The sequence below is a fragment of the Neofelis nebulosa genome, chromosome 1 (genome assembly GCF_028018385.1).
Source record: "Neofelis nebulosa isolate mNeoNeb1 chromosome 1, mNeoNeb1.pri, whole genome shotgun sequence".
Taxonomy (NCBI): Eukaryota; Metazoa; Chordata; class Mammalia; order Carnivora; family Felidae; genus Neofelis; species Neofelis nebulosa.
This window is the reverse complement of record NC_080782.1, coordinates 35,376,251-35,403,209: the sequence shown is the minus strand read 5'-3', so window position 1 is coordinate 35,403,209 and position 26,959 is coordinate 35,376,251. Positions and strand designations below refer to the sequence as shown.

Below are 26,959 nucleotides of genomic sequence, written 5' to 3'. Positions count from 1 at the left end.
TACTTCACTGTAAATCTTGCCATGTCTGGTAAGATGATTTTTCTTTCTTCCCTTATTCTTCAAAGTTACCTTGAATCATTTGGTTCTTTGTTCTTCATCTTTGTCTCGTTTGTTTAAGTCTCTTGATCTTTAGATTTTCAAGTCCTTTTTTTTTTTGTTTTTTTGTCCTTCTAAACCTGCTTATTTTTGTTTCACATTTTGTCATTTAATTCTAATCCTGTTATTTTTTATCACACATAAATTTTTTTATTTTGATCTTTTTTTATTGCAATCTGATATTTGATCTTAAAACATTTTTTGGAAATGATTTCAAATTTACGGAAAAGTGTAATTACAAAAGTAAAAATTGCACAAGGGACACCTCTTGTCATAGGGGTTTTTCATGTGGGTAGTAGAAATTTGAGGTGCAGGCCCATTGTTCAAAATTCTCTGAGGGACCAGTTTCTTCACGGTGCTTTTGTCCCTACTCCAAACCCAAGAAGAGACCGGCAAGTTTCTTTGTTATCCGTCTTTGCCACCAGAGTGTTTCGCATTTTATTTTTTCTTGGTCTACCTTTTGCTTGGGATATCTGCCCTTGGAAGGTGCTGGATTTGTGCACGGAGAGGTGGGCATGGGCATGAATTCCATGTCCCTGTTTCACATGGACCCAGGACCTTGCTTTCTGACCTGTGGATTTTTCAGTCCAGTCCCCTTTGTTGCTGAGAGCGTGTGGTCTGCAGCCTCCTGGCTGCAGTAGGGAGGTATGGTTTTCAGGTATCTTTTTGTTTGTTTTTTGGTGACTTGGTTTGCTTTTTTATGAACCCCCTCTGTACATGTCAAAGAATGTTTGTCTTCTCTATTACCTCAAGGATCTGTTGCAGGAAGATTTTATAGTTAAATTTGTCTCTAAATTGCCAAAACCGGATGTCCAAATATCCCCAACTCTTTAAGCTGGAATTAGTTTTCTAGAGACTGGCAATCTTGGAAAAATAAGTTCTAATGTAATTATCCTGTTGAAATATGAGGTATCTGTTTAAGGTAACTAGTTTGAATACACACTGATCTTTTTCTCATTCAGAGAGGTACTCTGTAGGAACATGCTACTCGTAAAATACACGTAGTAACTCTGTGTAAGACAATTGGCCTATGGGGAGCTATAATACTACCTGTATTTGCCTTGGAAGAACCCAACCAAGGGAAAGTTAGTATAGTTGAAACATTTATCAAGTAGCTACCTTCCAGCTGTCTCTAAGGAGAGGGAAGAAAAGAAAATCCCCTGTGCTCAGAACCTTTGCTAGGTTAGCTAATCTGATTGAGAAACATGGGCCAGTGGCTGTTAGCTGCTAGCCACCTAGCTCACTTTACTTTCTTGGGGAAAAGTAAGGGGACCCAGAGGCCAAGCTATTTGATTGAAATCCTTCCTTGTGAAAGGTTTGGAAGAACATGTGCTTTCCCAACAAGTTACGTAGCTGGTATTTTGTCTTCTGGAATGAAGCAGCAGAGAATATAAGCAGCATACACCTTGGCTGTGACCTGTACTCTGGTATATTCACGGTGACTTTGATTTGCAACACGTAGTTAGACGAATATTATAACTAAGATCTATGGGCATGCAGGTAGCAAAAGCAAGCCGATTAGAATGTAAATTTTGTAAAAAGCTAATAAAATGTGATTGGTAGCTCACTCCTGTTTAAGCCTTGGATCTACTTAAAACTCCTAATATTAAAAACAGTTTTTAAGGAAAACTGGCCTTTTTTTGACTTTTGTCAGCATTTAACTAAAAAAAACTCTTTTTACAGATTACCAAGAGAAATATCAAGAGTTACTTGAAAGAGAAGATTTTTTTCCAGATTATGAAGAAAATGGGACAGATTTATCAGGGGCTGGTGATCCGTAAGTTCTCTTTTTTCTGCTTTCTTTGTGATGTTTCTATGGCTACAGTTTGTAGATGTTTAGGTTAGAAGAAGGTAGATGAAGAATGCACGTTGTGATTTGACGGTGTCACAGTGATCTGTATATTCTACTTGTCTACCAAAACTTTCAAGAAATCCTATTAGAACACATAAACTACAATTCTGAAACTTTATATATATCTGAAGGGGAAAAACTTAAAATAGTACTATACTCAAGCGTAGTTTTATAAAGGAGATTTAGTTCAGCTCGAATACTGTAAGATCTTGGGCAGGTTCTATGCCTGTTTCTTCATCTGTAAAGTAGGGATAGCAGACCCCTCTTTGAGTTTTGAGGACTAAGCGAGAAACCTAGAACCACCTCCTGGCACACAGTAAAAAGCTCAGATCTCAGCTGTTAAAGGATAAATTAAGATTAAGGAGAACACCGATAATGACATAATAGTGTTTGGACTAAAGGGAAGGTGTGAGATATTCCCATATCTCCATCTCTCTCCCTGCTATTATTTGTAATAAAAGAAACTTTTGTCACACCCTTACCATCAGATTGCATTGTGTTTGGTTACAGAAGAACCAAGAACTTGAGAGGTTTAGTTCTAGCTCTTAATAGTTTATATGAATTTGGACAAGTTACTCAGGTTCTCTTCCTAAGTGGAGGAATGAATGAACTAAATCTGACTTAATTTTTCTTATCTCCTCTCTCATGTGTGCTGTAGGTTTTAAAGTGAACCACCTTTATTTTCTCTGCTATCTAGTGAAATCTTAAGTCCATTTGAGATCTTCTAATATTACCATACTTTTACATACTAGTTCATTAAAAAAATAATAACAATAACAGGGATGTAAGGACTCCAAAACCGTTAAGAAGGTTCACCCCTGCTGGGTATACCACTGTAAGTTCAAATTGTTCTTGGCCTTGAATTTCAGGTTGTCCTGTGAAGTTTTGCTTGGTCAGTATTACATGCTCTGACACTAATACACTGGTGGCCATTTCAGCACATGGCCTTGTACTGGAAATGGAGGAACAAAATGAAAAAGTTGATAGAACTGGCAAGATAGTTTCGTCACACATGTAGTACAAGGGGTTTTTGCGAGGTGGGGAGACACATAGATAGCATGTTGTTGTAGAGGAAAAGTATAGAAAAGGGAAAAGATTTCTGGCTGTGCCACACACTTACCCAAATCTTACAGTATTTACTTAACCTCCCAAAGTCTTTTTTTCTTTTATCTCTAAAATGGAGATGGTAAGGGTGCCTGGCTGCTGAGTCCATAGAGCATGTGACTCTTGATCTCGAGGTTGTGAGTTCAAGCCCCACATTGAGCATAGAGATTACTTTAAAAAAAAAAAAAAAAAATGGAGATGAGAAATATGGAAATGATGGTAGTACCTGTCTTTTTAAGATGGCTCTGGGTTTTCAGGAAGAATGTATATTAAATCAATAATCATTTTAAATTTTCCACCCATACTTAACCATGGAAAGCTTTGTTTTCCATCATTTTAAACTACCTAATAGTTGAAAAAAATTCTGAGATAGATGATCTCGAAAGTAGCTTATTATGAAAGTGATTCCAAATAAATGGGAATGTGACTAAATTATTTCAGGAATACCATTCTGATAAGTAGACATAAAATGTATCATTAGAGGTAAATGGTACATCTGAAATTATGTTCTAATTATTGTGTGATTGTTAATAAGGTAAATTTATGAAAATGCTAATCTTGAGCCCCCAAATTTATAGTTCAAGCATTTAAATTAACTTTTAGGTTAGGTTAAGAATTTAACATGTGTCACAGTGCCTGGCTGGCTCAGTCGGTAGTAGTGCGTGAGACTCTTGATCTCAGGGTTGTGAGTTCGAGCACCACTTGGGGTGTAGAGATTACTTAGGTTAAATTTTTAAGTTTTAATTTATGTCTAAAAGTATGACAGAAGCTTAACTTCAAACACAAGAGACTCAGAATCCAGTGTAAAATTGAATTTCCCAGATAAGGCATTTAGTTGTCTAAGGGCTGACATGTATGTGATTCAGGAAAGTACATGCATTCTCTAACAGTCTAAGATAGTTACAGTACCATACTTTGTGTGTGTGTGTGTGTGTGTGTGTGTGTGTGTGTGGTTTAGCATTTTAGATATTTCTAAATTGAAAAACAAACTTATGAATCATCTTTACTTCTTTCATAGATACTTGGATGATATTGATGATGAGATGGACCCAGAGATAGAAGAAGCTTATGAAAAGTTTTGTTTGGAATCAGAGCGTAAGCGAAAACAGTAAAGCTAAATTTCAACATACCAGTTTTATAAAGCAGTTTAGGTTATGGTGATTTAGCAGAACACAGGAAAGCAGGAAAATGTGTCACACTTATACCAAATTAAGGATGTTGAGTTATGTTACTAATGTATGCAACTTTAATTTTGTTTAACACTATCTGCCAAAATAAACTTTATTCCCTATAACTTAAAATGTGTATATATATATAATAGTTTATTATGTACAGTTAATTCCACTGTTTTGGCTGCAATAAAATCGATTTTGAAATAAATGAAATGTTGAAAGTAAATTTTGCTAGTTGGTTAGAAGCTTATCCTTTAAATTCTACTTTTCTTGAGGGAGAAAGTTTTAGGCTGGAAATACACATTATTGCAAAATGTAGCATCCTTTTTTAGATGAGTATATAGCTTTCATTTAGTTTTACATGGTCTCAATGAATGGGTTTCAGATATGAATCACAACCATGAAAATCTTTAGCACTAAAGTCTTAGAATATATCATTAAGCGATATACATATCCAAATGCTGTTTGATACCAAGGGCTTTTAAAATGTCAAAAAAAACCCACAAAAACTTAAAACTCCCAACCAAACAACTAGGATTCTTCATTGAGCATTTATTGCGATCTAGAATTGAGTTTTTTTGTTGTTGTTGTTTTTTGTTTTCTAACTTCATTGCCCTAAAGCCTACAACATTCTGCTTTATTTATATGGCCTTCATTTTTATTTTGTAGCATGAGTTGCATTGACTTTTTTACTAGAGAATTTTACTAGATCTTTGTCATTCAGGTTTTCATCTGCTTTATAATTGATACACCTTGAAGATCACTTTTCTAATACTTTTACTATAATGTAGTACCACCTCAGCCCTGTTTAAAAATATTTTTACCTAACGTCAAGTCTTTTTCCAACTAACTATAAAAGTAAAACTTCTGTACAAAAGGATTGCTTGTAAATAATGCATGTAAATAGTTCTGTTAATAACCCACTGTTTTACATTTGGTACATCTGTGTCTGCTAATACAGTTAGGTTTCTCACTTTTCTGCTTGTTTGTTCAGTCTGGATTAAAATTAGACTTTGAAAATAAAATTTAAATAGTTTTGTTTCCTCTAAGTTTTTGGAGTGATATCCTGATATTAAAGAATTTCTGTTGAACTTTTATGTGACATTGTAAAAGGGTTTGAAATCAAACTATGCTAGGAGAGGAGATATTCTGTTCAGTGTGTGTGTTATTTAGTTCAATAACAAGTCTGCTTGGGAAAATTAACAAATGTAAAATACCTTTTAGATTCCTTATTGTAAAAGGGAAGTATATACATAGTTGGGGTTTTTGGAACTTGTAGTAGGATTCTCTTTTTCAGAATGGCTCCTGCGACATGGTAGATAATTACCTTCATCTGCAGTTCTCCAAGGACTGTGCTCCGTGTAAATCTTGGGGGTGGGGAAAAGGGTGTAGGGAAGGGGCAGTACATTAGACCGGGGACCAAGTACATCATAGCTGAGTATGCTCTAAACTTGTAGCAGTTGCTCTGTGAATAACCATCCAGCGTTGTCCACTAGCTCATTGTCACTCACCACTGCTATACTCAACAGGTACCAGTAGGACCTGGTTCAGTTCCAGTGTGTTCCAGTTAACTAGTGCTGCCTAAAAAACCACCCAAACTTAGTGTCTTCAAACAATAAGCATTTTATTCTCGTGAGTTCTTTGGTTCAGTGATTTGGATGGTGCACAATAGGGATAGTTGTGGGTTTGTGTTTTGTTTGTTTGTTTTCTATTCTGCAATGTTTGAGGCCTCAACCAGGAAAACTAAGGGCTGGAGGCAGTTCCAACAGCCAGCGGCTGTAATCATCTTGAGTCTTCTTCACTCACATGGCTGATGACTGGGCTGAGATGACTTGAAGATACCACTTAGCCAGACCCATCTACACATGGCCTGTCCATGTGGCCTGGCCTTTTCACAAACATGGCAGCTGGATTCTGAGAGGGGGCATTGTAGAAGACCTAGGAAGAAGCTGCATTTGGAAGGTGCACACAGCATTTTTTCCATTACAGTCTTGGTTCTAAGTGAGTCATTAAAGCCATATCAGATAGGCCATTAAGAAATGTGCGGACATGTTTTAAACTGCAACAGTATATCATGAAGAGATGGCCAGCGCTGTAATTGTTGGCCTTTAGAATTGCTGTATCTTCAACAGAAATATGGGTCCTAAGATCTTGTAGGTTTCCAGTGAGCAAGGACACAAAAGTGCTAATGAATGTCCTAGGCTTCTGTTCTGGTAACAAAGCACAAGTATTGGTTTGTACCAGCAAAAATCTGGCTCGTGTCGTCAACTCTGACCTTATGTCTTTGCTTTCAGTGCCCTTCCAGCCAAAGACTACCAGGAACACACATGTATCTGAACAGGTTGGATTTAGTACTTTTGCAGTAAAGCAGAATACACACCAAGGGGAACTGTAGGGTGTGTCAGTGACAGAGTGTTCAGAACCCATCATGGGGTTTGGGCTTTGGTTGGATAATTTGGGAGAGGGCCTAAGAAACTGGAGTTTCACTCTAGATTGGATATGGTCAGGTATTCAATGACTAGGTATTTCATGAACTATAGGACGGGTGGATATGGAGGAGGTTCTCATTTAAGAAAAAAAATCACACTTAGCAAGAGAAGATGATACTTGGTATGAAGGAGTAAAAACTTGTTCAGGACTGAAGGACTGAAAATCTGCTCTCGCTGAAAAAGAAGTACCCTTGCTGTTAATCAGTCTGGGAGGACAGACACAGATAAAGCCAGCTGCAAAGTCAACAGGACACATTTTCCCCAAAGTCATGCAGTTTTAACTGCCACCGTGACCCTTTGTATGGCCACTGCTTTGTTTACCAATGCTGTCTTCAGACCTGCTTTGCTATCCCACCCATCTATTCCTGGGGATACCCAATTGCTAAATAGTCCTCCCCTCATGACATCACCACATCCCTAATTAATCCCTGCTTCGGAAACAACATCCAACACAGAACCAGTATCCCTTCCCTCAGAACTTGCTCAGAATCCTTCAGCAGGAGTCCACATCTTACCAGTCGGTGCCCTCTGACCCCTGGTGTAGCAGGCCGTTTGTTTTTTCTCTGGAGTTTTCTCCCTTGCTTACAAGTCCCTATTTTAAGAGCCTGCTGGCTTGAGCCTGGTGATCTTTGGCTGGCTAGACTTTGGTATACGTAAATAATTTGAGGTCACGTATACTGCTACTGTGTTGTCAGCCTGGCAAAGCACCAACCCTGGATGGACCTGCTTCACCCAGGCGGCTGGAGGCCATGTTTTCTGGTAGGTTAGTGCCAGTGTAAATTCATAGTCACCACCTAGGCTGTCAGCACTGCCAGCGATCTGTGTTTATTACCTTGTTTATCTCAAACTCTCCACTCTATTTGCTCCTCATCCCCTAAGGACTTGCTTCACAGAAGAAATTGGGCAGATGTATACAAATGCATCTGCGTTCACTTCACTTTTCCTCTTGTACAGGATGTATCCCTCCTCTTAAAGGCCAAGTATTCCACATGTGCCCAAAACCTGTGCCCTCTGACTCATGAACTCTCTTGTTACTTAGTCTGTATTTTTTCTTTTTTTTAACCTCTTTGCGTGAGCTGTCGAACATGTCATTCTTCTTGAGAGAAATCTGGCCCTTAACATTTCTCTCCCAACTACAGTTCTATGCTTTCTAGTGAGATTTTTCAAATATCCCATTTTCTTCTACTTCCTATTTGCCCTTCAAACACATAGCTTCTGCTGCCACTATATACAACAGCCCTTGCTGATTACATTTATGCCACTAAATCAAGTAGACACTTGATTCTTTAGCTTGTTTTCTAGGCAATATCTGACACTTAAGTGACACCAAAATTGAAAACCTCTAGGCACCTGGAATAGAATAGCCTTTCTGGCTTTATGTGGTTCCCCAGTGTTTGTGGGATTCTCTTCCCTTAGCTAATCTGTTGAGTATTGGTGTTCCTCAAAGCCCACTCCTAAACATTTTCTTCTGTCACTGTATCTTTGGGCTATTTAATCCTCTCCTAAAGCTTCAGTTAGCAGCTATCAACACTGACTTCCAGATTGGTTTGTTTCTACACTTTTGCTAACTTGCCATTTCCACTAGGACGACTCACAAACTTTAAGTCATGCTATTCCCTAAACTTTGTTTTCTTGCATCCCTCTTATTGATGGCACTGCTACCTATCCACTTGCTCCAACACAACTGCTGGAACTGTTTTCAATGCCTGTTCAGTCATCCCCAAGACTATCGAATTGATCTAAGTATTTCTTGGAGCTGTGCTCTCCAGACTCACGGTCTAATCTTGAGTCTGAAATGCCATCTCTCCTGTTGCTTTTTCAGACTATTGGGCTCCCCACATCCGTCCCTACATCCTACAATCCATTCTCTACCCAGCTGTTCCAGGTATCTTTCTAAAGTACAAATAGCATCATAAAACCCCCTTGTAGTAGACGGTTAACAAATAGGAGGTTCTTAGTCATTAGAGGGGAAAAAAGGTGGGAACAGGATAGGACCTAAGTACTGTGTGATACAAATTGATGTTACTGGTCAATGAAAACATGGCATCTGAGGGTCCCCTTACTATACTTTACATAAGCTTGAAGTCAATTTGCTTATCAGACGTTCAAAAATGGAGATGAATGTAAGGAGTTAGATTTCTCCCCATTCCTTGCTGTTGCTGCTTTTGCTTAAAGCCGTTGTAATAGTTTACCATTGCCTTTTTTTTTTTTTTTTAATGTCTATTTCTGAGAGGGAGAGAGAGAATCCTAAGCAGGTCCCACACTGCCAGTGCAGAGTCAGACTTGGGGCTCAAACCACAAACCATAAGAGTCGGACCCTTAACTAGGGCATTCAGGCACCCCTACCATTGCCTTTAAGATAGAATCCATAATTCATAAAACCATAATGATCTAGCCCTTACTTATCTCTATCACCCCCTTCAGGCTTTCTCTCCCCTAAAAGCCTCTCTCCTCTATAACCTTCTTAAACCAAACTAGCTTTTTAAGGGTCAAGATCTTTCCTTCGGACCTCAGGGCCCTGTGTTACCTCCGTTTGAAACAGTTTCACCCCCACAGTACCTGGCTAAACCTACCTACCCTTTGGATTTCACTGGAAATACTTCCTCAGCCTCAGGTCTGTCCACTACATGCTCTCACAGACCTCTGTATTCTATTTTAGGAACACTTACTACAACTGTGATCAAATTACTGTCTACTCCTTTCTTTCCAGTTCATCTCCAGTCCTCATCTTCTACCCTGGGTCTCACTCCCTGCTTTATTTCTAAGGTGACCATAGTCACATAGTAGGTTCTCCATAAATACTTAATGACAATAAATTTATCGGACACATCTACTTGCTACTTAGGAAAAAAGCGCAGATACATAGTTGAAAGATATTTTCTGATACCAAATTAGAAAAAGAAGAGGTCTCTATCTTTGACCCAAATTTTTTTGGTTTTGTTTTTTTTTACAGCTTTATTAAGGTATCATTTTTGTTTAGATTAAATAAGCGTTAGTCCACTAAAATCCACCCATGTGGTTAGCTCTTGGCTGAGCTATCAGATGCTGGTCCTCACGGGAGGAGTCACAACCAGGTGGGGCCGGTTCCAACCTTCGAGTATCGGAAGGAAAGATCAAAAAGGAAGCAACCACATTCAGGACTGGAAACGCCCACCTCCCCTACTTCCGGTCCCGTCCTTTGCTGGGCGCTCGACGGATTGGCCCCGGAACAGAGGGCGTGCCTGGGCGGGACTTCCGGTCTTTAGGAGAGGAAAGATGCTTCCGCGGGTTGAGGGAAGATTTGAACTGCTGATTTCCTGTGTTTACTTTGCGGGGAGGTGGTTGGCGTTTCAGCTTCTCTCCAGCTACTGACTCGACGAACGTCTCGGCTAAAAATATTCCCCCTGTGGCCTTATTCCTCTGCGCTTGTCACTGTTTTCTCTCATCAAGAAACATAACTTGTTGGTAATTTGTCAGATTCATGAAATACCCATCGAGAAGCAGTCGTGGGCAGACTTCAAGCATTTTGGCAAATTAAAGCAGGGGCCGTTGATTGGCCTTATTTCCGCGACTTTTCATCTCAGAATTGCCGTGTTGAGTCCAAGACGTTGGTGGTTGTTTTGGTGAGGCTTTTTCTGTAACTACATATTGCCATTTTGAAAAATGAGGTCCAATTGATGTCAAGTACAGACTTGTCAAGTACGGAGATTGTTAAATTGTTAAATATACTGTGACGTAATGTACTGGGTGGTGAAAACAAACAGGAATAAGACGGTAAAGATGAAGCTGAAATGTGGGTTGGAGCCGGATTATGTTTTTTTATGATAGGCTGGGAACTTTAAATATTCCACTGTTTCTTGTGTATGCCTGTTATTTAAGTAAATAACAACTATATCTCAGTAACTTTTTTTTTAATTAAAAACTTGGCCAAACATAGAGATCTTTTCCCATTCTATATTTCTATTTTTTTCTGAAATAGCAAGTAGACATCTGAGATATATATTTCTATTTATATGTGTTAACTATATTTCTATATGTTTACATATATGCAATATGAATACATGTATTGTTATGAATATTTATTGTTCGCTAAACGAACAAGTATGTAATCAAGTGTTGTAAAATGGTTGGTATGGTCTGGATAGTGGAAAGTTTCCTATAACAGCAATACTGGAAATGGATTGGAGAGGGAAGAAACTGGAAGAAGGTCCCAGATAGTTGCAGAAATGAAGGGGAAAGTTGATGAACTGAAATGGAAAAGGAGCCAGGTTCATAAAAGAAACCTACTAAATCAACAATACATGTTACAGGGCTGTGGAGAGAAATATTGCTAACATTGAGATGCCATTAACTTAAATTGCAAATTCAGGAGGAACAAGAATTTTGAAATTCACTTGCTTATTCTTTCATCATTAAATAAATATTTATTGCACCCTTAGTATTTGCCAGCTATTGTTTTAAATGCCAGGGATACAACGGTGAGTAAGACAGATGAGGCCTGGTTTGATTGAGTTTATACCCTGGTGGGCAAAGTCAAAAAGCAACCAAATGAATAGAATCAGTTTTGATAGTGATAGATGCTATGAGTAAGAAAGATGAAATGGATAAAAAGTGATTGGGAGATGACTGGGAACAATAAAGTCAGGCCTTTGAGGAAGTGATATTTAAGCTTAAAAAGACAAAGAGCCAGCCATGTGATAAGCCAGGGGAAGGACAGGCTAAGCCGAAAGAACAGTGCAAAGGTTCTGATATAGGAAACATCCTGTTTTAAAAACATTAAAAAGGCCAGTGTAGCTAAAGTGTCCTGAACAAGGAGAGAGTTATGAGATGACATTTGGAGAGGAAGATGGGGCCAGATTATGTGGCTGTTATAGGCCATGGTTAGGAATGTCATGTAAGTGCAGAATGGTACATTGTGAGCCAGCATGTGATAGATCTCATTTTTATTTTAAAAGATCTCTGTGGCTATTGTATGTAGCCTGGACTTGAGGGAGGTAAGAATGAAAGTGAAATTAGGGGACGTTGCAGAAGTTGCTTTGGTGGGAGTGATTATGTTTCATTTTGGTCATGTGGATTGAGTTTGATTAATTTAGTCATGTGGATTGAGTGGAACATGAAGAGAGGTCTGTCAGGCAGCTGGAAGCACTGGGAGGGATCTGGTGGATTTGGAAGTTCTCTAGAGAGAAGAAATAAAATTGTGTGGCTCTCCTCAGGAGAGACCATATGGTTTAATGTTTACCTATATTCTGACATATTCTACAGAAGATTATAGGCCAGTCATATGTAGCCGATTACATACATTGAAAGGGGGTGAGACTCTTTTAAAAACCAAGGGTGGATGTAAAAGCAACACGGGTGTATATAGTAAGAAGAGATGAAATGGGGACTGAGGTCAGGTCTTGAATCCTTGATTTAAGAGAATGGTGAAAAGGAATGATTAAACTAAGAACAGAGGTAGGGGTGCTTGGTTGGCTCAGTCACTAGAGCATGTGACTCTTGACCTCAGGATCATGAGTTCAAGCCCCACGTCAGGTGGGGAGCCTACTTAAAACAAAAAAAATCAAAAACAGGTAGATGTGGTAGGGTAAACCGTGGCACTCCCCCCCCTCCCGCTTTTTTTAAAAAAGTAAAAAGGCAGAGGAACACAATTCGGTGCAGAGAAAGGTAGATAACACTATCACAGTGACCAGTTTAGTAGGATGAAGACTGAAGTTACTGGGTGCAGGAAGACATTGGTGACAGTTCTGAATCAGTGCAACAATTCCAGCACGAAGGTGGAAGGAAACTGGATTGCAATGGATTGAAGATGGATGGGAATGAAAGTAGATAATGAGTGGATACTTTACTTGAGAAGTTTTTTGGTAGGAAAAAGGTAAACTGAGGAACGTTACTTTTTTCTGTCAGGTGAAAGTTGATCACCTGAGTGGCAAAAGATAATGTTCTAGAAGGGGTTGGGTTAGTGTTTAGAAAGGAAAGTCTTAAAAAGGATGATGTCCTAGAGGGAGGTGGGTAAGTGTCAGAGAGGATGGGGTTGGTGTTAGAAAGGAATCATAAGATTTATTGAACTTGACATTGCAATACCGGGACTGGCAAATGTGTTCCCTTGTTTAATCCTTGCAACAATCCTGTTACTGTCCCTCATGTTACAAATAAGGGAAACAGACAACTTGAGGCATTTAACTAGTCTAGTAAATTGTAGAGTATGAATGGAACCCAACCCTCTAATTCCCCTTCAGTCATCCCTATATGGAAAGCATAGGTGATGACACATTCTAAAGGTAGGGAAAAAGAAATTGAATTCAGTGAAGTAAGAATGAGTCTAAGACACTCTATGATTAATTAACTTGCTCAGTAGTGACATGGAACTTCTTCCTTAATGTCAGACTAGGGACAAAAATCCAGGTATTGGGATTTCTTTTTCAGTACTCTTTTTTCTTAGGCCTGATAGTTTTGGCCTGCCTTTTGCATGCATTACAAATGATTTGCTGTATTCTTATGCAAAGGTGGAATTTCCTTTTATTTGAAATTAGTTACTGAGCATAGAATTTACAGAATTTAAGCTTCCGGAGAACTAAAGCTATTGAAATTGTAAAGACAGTTATAACTAGGTGGGCTTTCTTCTCCCTCTAGGTTATCTTCCCACCCTGGAGTAAAGCTCTAGGGGGTAAGGCATTCTGTTAAGGTTGTTAATTTCAGATCATTTAAAAGTATGTAGTAAAGTAATCACTTTTCCCCCAACAAAAATAAATGCAACGGAAATATGTTTTGTTTATGTTCTTAGAAAATGCATTCACTTTTTATGATAGAACTTTTGTACATTAAGGGAACAATTTGTGCTACCCTGTTTCCTATTCAGTCTTCTCCTTGGAAGGACATTTTATCCATAGTCATAGTAATGGCAGCTGAAGTGCGAATGGTACTTTATGAAGATGATTCCGTGCAAGTGCAATATGCTGATGGTTCCAGACTACAGCTTTCTCCTTGTGGCTCTGAATTTTTATTTGAAAAGGCGCCTCCTGTTTCAGCACATCCTTTAGAACGACCAGAAAGAATTCGTCAAAGGACACATTTTGTTATCAGCACTTACCGAGTAAGTAATGGCTTAAAAACAACTCTTTTTGGTACCAGAATATTGGTGAGGTAGTTAGAATATGGAAAGTAATTAGTATTCTAGATTACTGTCACTGAATTGATTTTCAAATTATTTTACATTTTTTGAAGGTTATGTTTTGTATTTCTTTCTGTAGGAGCAACTACAGCGAGCCCTAGATTTTCGAAATTCTTTTGCTACTTGCCCTTTTTTATCTGAAAGCATCATACCTTCTGAAAGAAAAAAGGTAATTTTTTAAAGCTTTTTTATAAGTAATATTTGAGGACAAGTAATTAGAAACAGGTAGTTTAATTTTTTTCTTCATGACACTTGGGAATACACACTGCTGTAGAATGCGTAGGCCTATATTGTTCACCAGACTACGATGTTCTGATATGATATATATATAATGTATATATTTACATATATATTTTATATTTACATATATATGTGTATATATATATATATATATATATATATATTTTTTTTTTTTTTTTAATAAAGTTTATTTACTTAGAGCATGAGTAGGAGAGGGGCAGAGAGAGAAAGAGAGAACACAATCAGGAGAGGGGCAGAGAGAAAGGGAGAGAATCCCAAGCAGGCTCCATGTGTCAGCACAGAGCCTGATGCAGGGTTTGAATTCACGAACCGTGAGAACATGACCTGAGCCAAAATCAAGAGTCAGATGCCCAACCGCTGAGCCACCCAGGCGCCCTGATATGTTATGTACTGATTGAGACCCAGAAGATGCATAGTTCATCTTCCTGACCTTTTCTTTGTAGCCAAAGATTATACTCAGAATTTTTCAGATTAATGACTTTTTATTTTATATTCATATTTTTCTGTTACTAGCAAGGATTTTAGCCTTCTTCCTTTCACATCTGGGTATGAATTAATTTACCGGAACACCGGACATTTTATTTTTATTTTTTATTTAAGGAAACTCTACACCCAGCATAGGGCTCAAACTCACAACCCCAAGCTCAAGAGTTGCAATCTCTACTGACTGAGCCAGCTGGACGCCTCCAGGTTGATGACTTTTTGATTCTCAGCGGTGTCAAAATTAAGAAATTATGTGGCTGTTTTCAGTAGTTTATGTGCAGTTCATGTGTAATAGAGATGTGTATATTTGTAGGTATACATATTTTATTTTTTTGCTTATGTTCTATTTTGAATTTTTTTTAATGTTTATTTATTTTTGAGAGAGAGACAGAGAGACAGAGCTTGAGCAGGGGACGGGCAGAGAGAGAGAGGTAGACACAGAATCTGAAGCGGGCTCCAGGCTCTGCGCTGTCAGCACAGAGCCCAACGTGGGGGTCAAACTCACAAATCACGAGATCGTGACCTGAGCCAAAGTTGGACACTTAACCAACTGAGCCACCCAGGCGCCCCTGAACTTTTACGAATAATAATAATGATAGCTGTCATTTATTGAGGATTTACTATGTGCCAAGAAATAGGAATGATATTAAAAATATTTAATAACACCAGTATGGCATGGGTCTCTGATAATCAAAGTGGGTATTTAGCCAGTCAGAATAGGTATATTGGCTGGATGTCATCCCCTTTATATATAGCTGAGGGAACTAAATCTCAGAGAGTTTACCTAACCTTGTTCATGGACATTTTCTAAGAGGTAGTCAGGATTTGAACCCAGTCTATTTGACTCTGAAGACTGTCTTCTTTTTTTTTTTTAAGACTATATCTTTTAATTACTTTCCACTACTCGATAATGACAAAGGAGCCAAGAAAAATCGTAAGCTGTAATTTAGTGTATAAGGCTATTTTTCCACTATCTTTTGAGTAACTTTATTTGTTGAAACTGCAGTTTGCTGCTGATAGGGTTATTAGATAATCTAATTCTAGAAGAGAGAACTCTCTTAACTGACCACCCTTACAAGCCAGCTTTGCCATCAGTGAATACTGTACTAACATCTGTACATATAAATAGCAGTGTAGGTTTAAGAGGCTTTCTTTTCTAAATTTAAAGTTTTATATAAATCAAAGCTGAAATGTTTACCTGTTCGCAAAATTAATTGGCTAAAAGACCGTTAATGTGATAACGGCTGGTTTTATCTTATATGGAGAGATGCCATAGTTACTGGCACCTGTCATGAGTCTGTGCTGTTGGTCAGGATCAGTTTACTTTTGAGTAATTCAGTTTTTAAAAATGTTGCTTTTTTTAGGGGCACCTGGGTGGTTCAGTTAAGCGTCTGACTTCAGCTCAGGTTGTGATCTCACAGTCTGTGGGTTTGAGCCCCGCGTCAGGCTCTTTGCTGACAGTTCAGAGCCTGGAGCCTGCTTTGGATTCTGTGTCTCCCCTCTCTCTGCCCCTCCCATGCTCATGCTCTGTGTCTGTCTCTCAATAATAAATAAACGTTAAAAAAAATGTTGCTTTTTAAACAACCTAGAATTTTTTTATTTAACTTAATTAATTAATTATTATTTTTAATGTTTATTTATTTTGAGAGAGAACAAGCTGGAGAGGGGCAGAGAGAGGCAGAGTGAGAAGAATCCCAAGCAGGCTTCATGCTGTCAGCCCAGAGCCTGACATGGGGCTTGAACTCACAAACTATGAGATCATGACCTGAGCCAAAATCAAGAGTTAGACACTTAACCAACTGAGCCACCCATGTGCCCCGCTACCTAGAATTTATTTTAGCGTATGGTATGCTAGGTGCTTTCTAGGATAGATAGTCTTAGTGTATTTGCTAACCCTTTGAGAGTACCATTTATTTTTATTTTTTTAAGTTTATTTATTTATTTGAGGGAGAGAGAGAAGGAGAGAGCTTGTGCGTGCTTTGGGGAGAGGCAGAGAGAGAATCCCAGCAATCTTTGTGCTGTCAGAGCAGAGCCTGAAGTGGGGCTTGAACTCATGAACCATGAGATCATGACCTGAGCCGAAATTAAGAGTCAGACGCTTAACTGACTGAGCCACCCAGGTCCTCTCTAGTACCATTTATTAAATCATTCTCCCTTTCCCTCCTTGTTCTGAAAGGTTATGTTATTACGTGTAGCATCTTAAGATGTGGTTGATTCTGTTTCCATATTACCTGAGTTGCTCTGTCAGTGATTTCTATACTAGTTCCATACTAATCATTTAAGTTATGATTGCTTTTAATATAGTATTGTTTGTAGTGATGTTTGTACATGGTAGTTAGTGCTGGTCTTCCCTCAGTATTCTTTTTCAGAGTAGGCGTTTGAGAAGCATTGAAAATCTTTTTATCTCTGATTCATTGAACATTTTAAACAAAAATGTCTAACGCTAAATATAGTCAGGATAATTTTTTTAATTTTTCTTCTCATTCTTTTTAAAAAATATCGATCGATTGATTGATTGAAAGAGTGCACACATGTGAGCATGGGAAGGACAGAGAGGGAGAGAGAGAATCCCAGGCAGGCTCCACAAACCTGTTGTAGGGCTCTAGCTCACAAACTGTGAGATCATGACCTGAGCTGAAATCGAGAGTTAGATGCTTAACTGACCAAGCCACTGACAGGCACTCCTTTTCTATCTCTCTCTCTCTTTTTTTTAATGTTTATTTTTAGAGAGAGAGAGAGAATGAGAGAGAGAGAGAGAGAGAGAAAGAATGAGTAGGGGAGATGTAGAGAGAGGGAGACAGAATCCAAAGCAGGCTCCAGGCTCTGAGCTGTCAGCACAGAGCCTGACACCAGGCTCAAACCCATGAAGCGTGAGATATGACCTGAGCCAAAGTCAGACGCTTAACCAAATGAGCCACTCAGGCATCCCTTCTCTCTCATTCTTTGTGTGTGTGTGTTTTACATCTCTCTCTGTAAGAGAGATAATCTTAATATCAAATATTCTTTAGAAAACCATATATATAGACCAACACCTGGCTCTCCATTTTTCATTCTCTCTAGATAGTAAAACACAAACAAAACTTTTAAGAGCTTTCTTATACAATATGTAAGCATCGAATGTATGGAAACATTGGACTGCTGACAAAATACTCCCCATCTCTCTTTGTCTCCTCAACTCAGCGTATCTTCATTGACTTCTCAGAAGTCAGATGGCCCAGTCCTGATACTGATGATGGCATGCTGTGTATGCAGAGCGGCACCGTGAAGATATCATCATTAGATGGGCATGCATACCTTTGTCTGCCGAGATCGCAGCTTGAATTTACAGTACAGTTTTTGTGTAAAGTAAGCCAGAAGCCAGATTCATCTATAGTATTGTCAGAAAAGAAGATTCAAGCCAGAATGGACAAACTAGATGAAACAGCAGGCAAAATCTGTACATATGGAAGTTTATCAAGACAGAGACTGAAGAATAAAGAAAACGAACTTTACTATCAGACCATGAAATCCAAGGAACCTTTGGAGAAAAAGAGCTGTGTAAATGGAGCCGAAGGGAGTGGCGAGCCACCTCTGCCTGGTACAAAACACACGTGTGTATACACGTGGGTGAAACAATGCTGGCCTGTGGCCTCCTGTCCAGAGGAATGGAAATATCCCTTGTCTTTAGCACTGCATTTGCATAATAAAATCAGCAGTGTGTCTAGAATTGATGCAGCCATCACCCAGAATAAAACTTTGACTTCTGATATTTCAGAGGAAAGAGGAAAAGAGGTTTCTGTTCTTCCCAGGGCCCTGTTACTCAGCTGTCCTGTCCCACACCTGCACAGGTAACGGAAGAACGGCTTATTTGTCATAAAGCTCTTGTCAGAGCCAGTCTTTATCTAAAGATAATTTTTCTTTTGTAATATTCTGCTACCATTCATAAGGAAAGTTCACTCAGTGAGCCAAAACTTTGCTAATAACCGATAGTAAAGAATTTCCCTAGCCAATGTGTTCCTTATGTGTCTTACTCTGTGTCCACGCATTGAGTGGTTATGGAAGGCTGACTATACGCTATATACTTTGTTAAGCACAGAGACTATAGAGATGTCTAAGCTATAGTCCCTGCTTTTTAGGAGCTTAGACTCTATTAAGGTCACTGTCACCGACAAGATGGTTAAAGTGTGGTAAGTAGTGGCACAGGGCTCTGGCAGTGAGCACAGAGAAGCCTCAGCTGCACCCAGTGGAGCCCGTTACCTTGTAGCTGGAGCATGGTTCCGACCGGTTGATGAGCATGGGTTCTTTCTTTCATACCTAGTCTCAGAGGCCACCCCTGTCTTTGGTTAGCTGACTATAAATCTATTTATGGAAATTTTTTGAAAAAAGGGATAAACGTGGAGAAGCCTCTGAACACCAAATATAAACCTTTTCTCTCCCTAAGAGGTGAATAAGCTAATGGTTACAGATTTGTAACATGAACTTCCATAAGTAGTAGAGTAATGTAGTAGCTAACACAAAGCGCGTACGTGCCGGGCACAGCTCTACTGTAGCTACTTGATTCTCATAGTAGCTCCATGAGGAAAGCACTGTCATTGCCCCATTTTGTTGAGGAATCTGAAACACAGGAACGTGAAATAATCTGAGCAGGGTCACGTAGCTAGTGCTTGTAGAATTGGGGTTTGAGCCCAGGTAGTCTCCCAATATGTATGTATTTGTTATTTAAATACGTATTTTAAATATGATTTTTCAGGCTGGTCATGATTATTTGGTTAAAATTGAAAGTTCTAGTATTATAAGTACACACTGAAAGAGATTTAGGCTTCTAAATTAACAATTTTCAGTAACTTGCCACTAACTTTGGATTAAAATCCATTATCTTTAAACATGGCTTAACAGGCCTTCCATTTTCTGGTCTCTTCCTACGTCTATGATCCTCACCACGTTTGCCCTTGCTTTTTCTACTCTTGCTAAACTGGACTTTTTACAATCTCTAGAATGCCTGTTCAAGCTTGGTTTCACCATTGCACCCACTCTTTCCTCTGCGAGGAGCACTCCTTTATCTTTCTCGGTTTGCTGACTTGTGCACGTCTTCTGGTCCCAGCACAAGCCTTTCTTCCTTAGGGTGGTTATCCCCAAGTTCCTAGACAGGATTAGGTTCTTCTACGTGTCCATAGCATCCAGTAATTCTCTTTTCTTTGTGTTCAGTGTTTACTACTTAACATCCCTGCTAGATAGGAATCTTCCCTGAGGGCAGTGACCATGTCTGCTTTTTTGGGTGTTATATCTGCAGTGTGCAAAGCATAGATATTGCAGGAAATATTTGTTGTTTGGATCCTTAATTTATGTAATTGTGCTGAGATTGAATAAGAAGATTGTTAAAAATACTGAAGGAAAAAAATCCATGGAAAAATAAGATTAGTTTTCAGTTCCTTCATACACTTTTATATTAATTTTTACTTTTCTTGGATCTAACAAGTTAAGCCAGAAATAAATGTTACAGTTGCCCTATTTGGTTGATTTCTAAAGGTAATTTTGTTGAGCAACCAGAATTAATAGCTTGTATTTTGTCCTTCACAGGTGGAATTTTTGTGATTCACTTTCACAAGGACAGTTTGATGAAGAATATTCCTATCCTGAACTAGTGAAAGTGGTTTGGTACAAAGGTGTGACTTATCGGTAAGGCACCAGTGTTGGAAGTATTTAATGATGTCTGAAGGGATGGGACTAGTCTTGCAGACAGACTCCCACAAAAGGACACAGTTTGGCTAGGGCCATCATTCTTATGTTTGGTCCTATGTTTTATAGGTCTTAAAACTTAGTTTTATTAGTGCACACAGGAGTCTTGTGACTAATTCACATTAACCACATTCACAAGATTTTTGTGACAACTCCAGAGCCAGTGAGGCTTAGTTTTGCTACTGAATGAAATACTTAGGTCAGTTATTTAGGATACCCCTTCCAAGCATCGGGGGATCTAGTTGTCTGAATTAGTCACATCAAAATGTTGCCTATTGAGCATGGAATTAGAGAAGATTAGAGGCTCCTCTGTGTCTGCACTATTCCATTGAATTATCCCTACCCCACCACAAAGTACACCTCTCTAGTGACTAGAATACTAATGTTGGCTAGATTCAGAGTTTTACTTCTATAAATAATGCTAGAATAGCATTGTAAGATTTTGTTCTTAGGGCTTTCCTTTTCTTGCATGAAAGCCCATCCCCTTCTGACAATATATTCTCATATATTTCTCAGTAAAAACTGACTTGGCTGAAGTTTTGTACATTATATATACCCACTACCTTGATTATACTTGGCTACTTCAAATATGATTAGTCACCTTCTCTTAGGGATGGCTCCTTTTACACATGGCTAATCTCATTCATCAGGTATAGATTCTACTAGTTTGATTATTAAAGAATTATCTTATTTTCAGGCTCTGGTGTTGTCATATTTAACTCCTTTGCAGTGGGCATTTCTTTGGTGACTAGTATATGCCAGCTACTATGATTGGCAGAAGGGACACCAGGATGGTAAGATGCCTGAGCTCCAGAAACTAGGCTTAGCTGTTGAAATAGATACATTAACTGATTCTGTGTGTTCTGTTTATTTTTTGCAAAAAACTTAATTTAGCCAGTTGGGTGCAAAGTATGAAATTATCTGTTTTGCTGGATAGGCAGAATTCCATATAGTACTTTGCTTTATTATTTTTTCTTTTTTGATTGCTCTCATTTATGTTTTAATCTTAATTAGAAAAAAAATTTAATGATTACTTTTCTTCCTTAGACTTACCCATAAAAATGTGAACTCAATAGAGATTTATCCTGGAGATGGCTCTGTTTTCAAATCTGAGGGAGCTTATTTTGGGAGCTATTTTACTTATTATTCCATTCAGGAAGGATCAGAAGAGGTAAGCTGACAATGAGTTTTCAGCTCAAGAAGGCTTTTGTATATAGCTCTTTCTAAATAATTCTGAACATACATAGGAAATTTGATCTTTATATAATATTGCTTGCCTACTACTATGCAGTCTGGAGAGTGAATACAATGTTACTGCCAGCTGTGGCACAGTGATTACTAACCACCTTATGTTTATTGCATTCTCCTCCTGTATTCTGCCAGTCATTTGCCTAAGTAATTTCCATTTATTTTTTTTTTTAAGATTTTATTTTTAAGTAATATCTACACCCAAGGTGGGGCTTGCACTTACAACCCCGAGATCAAGAGTTGCACACTGTACTGACTGATCCAGCCAGGTGCCCCAATTTGTGTTTAAATCAGAAGTTAAATTTAAATTTCTTATGTCATAGAATTCTAGAATTAGCATAGAATTATATGCTAAAACCAGTAGCATATCTTTGAATTAATATATGCACATTAAAAGCACATTCTTTTTTCCCCACCATGTAATTATTTGCATGTTTAAAATACCTCTTAACTCCTGAATCTTTATATACAAGTAGAAAGTTGAACAAGGTTGTTTTCTGTTGTTGAAATAGTGAAATATAACGATATATTTAATATATCAGGCCGAAATGTAATCATATGGATATATTGTCAATAGTCTAAATTTGCTTGTTCCCAATCTGACATTTGACATCCACCCTTATGTATGGATCACCATGGTATCACATGGCTTTGCTTTGCAGAATGGAACATAATATATATGTTTTCTTTTTATATTACAGTGTGGAATTTTGAGTGATAAATTGTTTATCACTTGTTCCATCTGTACTTCCCACTGCTCCCTCCACTCCCTATTTATTTTTAAGTAAATCCCAAATATCTGCATTCATTAAAATTTTAGAATGAATATTTCATTCATTTTATATATGTGTGTGTGGGGGGGTATGTATGTGTGTGTGTATATATATATACATATATACATACATATATATATATATATATATATATATATATATATATATATATACACACACACACACATACACACATACACACATACATACATACACGTATGCAGATTCCCCACTGGGTCCATTTGTAAGAAAGTATTCATTTATTCAATCAATACATCTTAACTGAACCTTCCTAGGCAGGCACTCTGCCAAGCACTGGGTGAAGACAAAGAACTCCTTCCCTCAAGGGTTCAAAGTTTAGTAGTCAGTCAGACAGGCCAAGAAGCACATGAAATGAAAGCATGACCACTGCTGTGTGTGCGTGTGCGTGCGTGCGTGTGTGTGTGTGTGTGTGTGTGTAGTACATGAGATCATCAAGTAAACAGGCAAATAGAGTGGGTGTGTGCAGTTACACTGCTGACTGCTGTGTATTGAGAGTTTGAAAAAGTACAAGATAAATACTGTACATCTTCCTGGAGCTTCAGTTTTACTCAGAGGTGTCAGGGGGAGGGATGATAATTTTCATACTGAAGCAAACGTATCATGGAGGAGAACATGAGCTTTGGGATAAAACAGAACTTCCAGATGACCTGTGCTTTTGTGGTAGACTGCTGAGGGCTTCACTCTCAGACCTCTGTCCACTTGAGTAAGAGATTTAGAAACAATTGGCTGTCTTTTCAGGATAAAATTATTTGCTTCTTACCTTAACCCATACTCTAAAAATAAATTCCAGAAGGGTTAAAGGGCTAAATGTAAGAAACCAAAGTTTATCATTGTTAGAAGAAAATCTAGAAGAACAGTGTTTATAATCTTGGGGGAGGGAAGGTCTTCTTAAATACAGTACAAAACACCAGAAGGCACAAAATAAAAGTTTGGTAACCTTGGTAAACTTATGTTAAATTTTAAATATTTAATTTTTGTTAAATTAGATAAAGCCAAAAAGTCAAAGGTCTGGAAAAAACTATTCTGTACTATAAATCAGTAATAAAAAGACCAAAAAAATAAAAACCTCTCATAGAAAAATGAATAAACAATAAGAATGGTTAAGCCATAGAAAAGGCAATATAAATAACTTATAATATTTGGAAACCTGTCCAACTTTACTGCTTGCATCAAAGAAATGCAAATTAAAATAACAACAACATAACATTTTTCACTCATCAAATTATCAAAAGGTTGTTAATATCTATTGCTGGCAAGGGTGAGGGGAAAAGGGTGCTTTCGTAGTACTGGGTTGGAGTGTAAATTGATTTAGCCTTCGTGAAGGACAGTTTGATAATATCAAGTTAAATTGGCTAGAAATTCTGCCTCTAGTTATCTATCATAGAAGAATATTAACACATATATATACAAAGAAATACAGCCAAGGATATGGAGTGTGGCATTGTTTGTAGGAGCGAAACACTAGAAGCAATCTAAATGTTCCTCAGCAGACAGATGGTGAAATGAGAGATGGTCAGATTACAGGGTGCTTTTGTGGTGGCTTAAAAGAATGAGGAAGACATAGATGCATAGAGAGATGGAAAGATCTTCAAGGCACTGTGAAAAAAGAAAGTTGCAGAAGAACATGTACAACAATATCTTCTGTGTAAAAAACAAAAACAAACCCCAAACCCAAATATGTTACTGTGTATAATACACATGTAAATGCACAGGGAAAGATTTGGGCAGGTAAAAACCAAACTGAAGCAGTTACTTTTAGGCGGGAGGAGCAGGGAGTGTGGGATTTTGTGAGGGAGGAAAAGTAGGGAGGGACTTAAATATATTTTCCTAACTTTCTTTTTTTCCAAAAACATAAAATAAAATAGTAATGCACTGTTACTTGCATAATTAAAATTCTAAGTAGGAAAGATTGTCAAGGGCTCATGATGTAAGTGCTCTCATAGAGATAAGAATGTGGTGCTTTGGGACCACATAAGGGGAGGGGCACCTGACCCAATTTTGGAGAAAAGTCAACTGCAGGAAGAAATGGCTGAGCTAGGAGATTTTCTTTTCCTTTCCTTTTTAAGTAATATCTACATCCTGTGTGGGTTTCAGACTCACAACCCTGAGATCAAGAGTCGGATGCTGTATCGACTAAGCCAGCCAGGTATCCCTAGGACCTATACTTTTAAAGGAGTTATACAAAAGAGGGATGAAGGTTGGAGGAATATATCACTGAGGGAACTACTTGTCCAACTCTTTGCATGTCTGGCTTCCTATCATTAAAATTTCTATTTAAATGTCATCTCCTGGGGCACCTGGGTGGCTCAGTCGGTTAAGAGTCCGACTTTGGCTCAGGTCATGATCTCACAGTTCGTGAGTTCGAGCCCTGCATCGGGCTCTGTGCTGACAGCTTAGAGCCTGGAGCCTGCTTCAAATTCTATGTCTCCCTCTCTCTCTGCTCCTCCCCTCCTCATGCTCTGTCTCTCTCTCCTTCAAAAATGAATAAAAACATTAAAAACAAATAAATGTCATCTCCCAACTATCCAAATTAAAGGAGCTACCTTTGACACTATCATGATACCCTCCTCTTTTCTTCTTCATAGCAGTTAGTGCTATGTGACATTTTCTTACTGATCAATGTTTGTTTGCTAACCCACTCTAGAAGTAAGCACTGTCTTGTTCAACGCAGTATTATTGCTAGAGCATAGAACAGGTAGATAAACTCACCTAACTGGAGGCTAGAGCCTGGGGCAAGGATGGAGTGTTGAAGGAAAAGAAAATGCTATAGATAGAGAATGCTGTAAAGAGAGTATTGAGGGGAATTTCCAGGGAAGAGACTAAACCACTAAGTTGAGCCAGCTCATAAATGGGGCATGAGAAACCATACTGCTTTTGCACAAGTGCTGAAGGATTAAAATACGGAAGTGACATCATATTTTTGTTAGGTCATTTCAGAGGAAGATAAACTGGAGTGGGAAAGAGATAGTAGACCAGTTAGAGGACATTGATAGCAGTTCAGGGAAGAAAGTATGAGGAACCAGGCAGTGGTAATGAGAATGAAAAGCTAGGAATGGACACGAATATTAAGGAAACAGAACTGATGACTGACTGGATATTGGGGATGAGGAAGGGGTTGAAAATGATGGCAAATTGTTGAATAAATCAATGAGTGGTGGTGCCAGGCTCTGTGTTAAACCAAAATTTTATCAAGTCTAAATTGTTTTGATGACGGTTGCTTTTGATCTTACCAGGAGGTGTCAATAAAACATTTAAATTCTCTTATATCTCAAACTCACCTACCTGAAAGTAAGATACTCTTACGATGCATCCAGATTTCAAAGAGGCTAAATTAGGAAAACTGAGTATCTTAGAATTGAAATAGGGTAGTGGAAAAGACAAGAACTCTCAAGGAACTCAGTATCCAATGAAGAAAGATGTAAATAGTTAAAATGCATTAGTTTGAGTGCCTGTCATGTACTAAGGCACATTGCTAACAAATGCTAGGGATTCAGACAGAGGTCAGAAGAACAGATACAGCCCCTACCTTCATGAAGCCCCATTCTAGCAGGGAAGACAGACACTTAATAAAAAAACTATGAGATTGAAATTATGATGAAAACCAAAAAGCAAGAGTGGTGGGTGCGGTGCTTGTGGACGTAAGTAGGGGATTTCACCTATTCTGGGTAATGGCTTCCTGAGAGCAAAGAAACGCAGGAGTTAGACAAAGGAAGATGATGGAGGAGAGAGCTGAGATCCAGGTAGAGAGAACACACCACAGGTAGATCTGAAGTAGAGAAGGAGAAAATGCAGATTTTGAAATGAAGGTAATTCCATTTTTGACACGTTGAAGTTGAGATGTCTTTGTGATATTCAGTGGAGAAGCCTCATAGAGATTTAGATATTCAAGTCTATAGTCCAGGATAAAAGAGGAGGGACTATTTTTTGAGTAACTACTCTATGCTGAATTCTGGCCTGGGTGCTTTATGTATGTATTACATCATTAATGCTCAAAACAATCTAGATGGTAGGTAGTATCCCCATTTCACAGGTTATAGGCACTTAGGTTTACAAAAAGTTGCGTAAACCTGCCCGTCATTATAGTTAGTAAGAGGCACCTGTGATTTGAATCCAGCTTTGTCTTCAAAGCCTGTCTTCTCTCACTGATGGTAAAGTATATATGGGGACTATGTTCTCTTGTGGTTCAAATTAGATCTGTACAAGCCCTCAAGCCTTAAAGGCTTAAAAAAAAAAAAAAAAAAAAAAGTCTGAGAAAGGATACTCAAAAGGAATAACAAATTTTTTTTTTAATTCAGAAAGCTGAGCTTGTAAATAATGTTGTCTTCTATAAACTGTAGCGATAGTCCTTCCATTAATAAAATATGGCAAAATTGTATATTTGTTCAATTACAATTGTGTTTTTGTTTTTTAAAGTTTATTTATTTTGAGAGAGCGAGAGCAGGGAAGGGGCAGAGAGATAGAGAGAGGGAGAGAGAATCCCAACCAGGCTTTGCACTATCAGCACAGAGCTTAACATGGGGCTCAAATTCATGAAATGTGAGATCATGACCTGAGCCAAAATCAAGAGTTGGACACTT

General features: G+C 38.3%; 2 protein-coding genes across 8 annotated transcripts in view; both read left to right on the top strand.

The window, feature by feature from the left end:
* The window catches only part of PAIP1 (poly(A) binding protein interacting protein 1), a 32,476-nt gene extending 27,203 nt beyond the window's left edge, over positions 1-5,273 (top strand). For all 4 annotated transcript variants that reach the window (XM_058719158.1, XM_058719151.1, XM_058719135.1 and 1 more), the window contains exons 10-11: positions 1,780-1,873; positions 4,071-5,273. In XM_058719158.1, the coding sequence (XP_058575141.1) occupies positions 1,780-1,873; positions 4,071-4,164 (188 nt within the window). In that variant the 3' untranslated portion in view covers positions 4,165-5,273. The remainder of the gene's footprint in view (positions 1-1,779; positions 1,874-4,070) is intronic.
* Positions 5,274-9,643: 4,370 nt separating this feature from the next.
* The window catches only part of C1H5orf34 (chromosome 1 C5orf34 homolog), a 33,274-nt gene continuing 15,958 nt past the window's right edge, over positions 9,644-26,959 (top strand). The window contains exons 1-6 of one of the 4 annotated variants that reach the window (XM_058719119.1): positions 9,644-10,315; positions 13,549-13,782; positions 13,940-14,029; positions 17,785-18,431; positions 20,161-20,259; positions 21,367-21,490. In XM_058719119.1, coding sequence (XP_058575102.1) covers positions 13,588-13,782; positions 13,940-14,029; positions 17,785-18,431; positions 20,161-20,259; positions 21,367-21,490 — 1,155 coding nt within the window. In that variant the 5' untranslated portion in view covers positions 9,644-10,315; positions 13,549-13,587. Of the gene's footprint in view, positions 10,392-10,463; positions 10,486-13,548; positions 13,783-13,939; positions 14,030-17,784; positions 18,432-20,160; positions 20,260-21,366; positions 21,491-26,959 lie in introns of those variants that run through there. The other 3 variants (XM_058719104.1, XM_058719097.1, XM_058719110.1) reach the window with 3 other exon arrangements.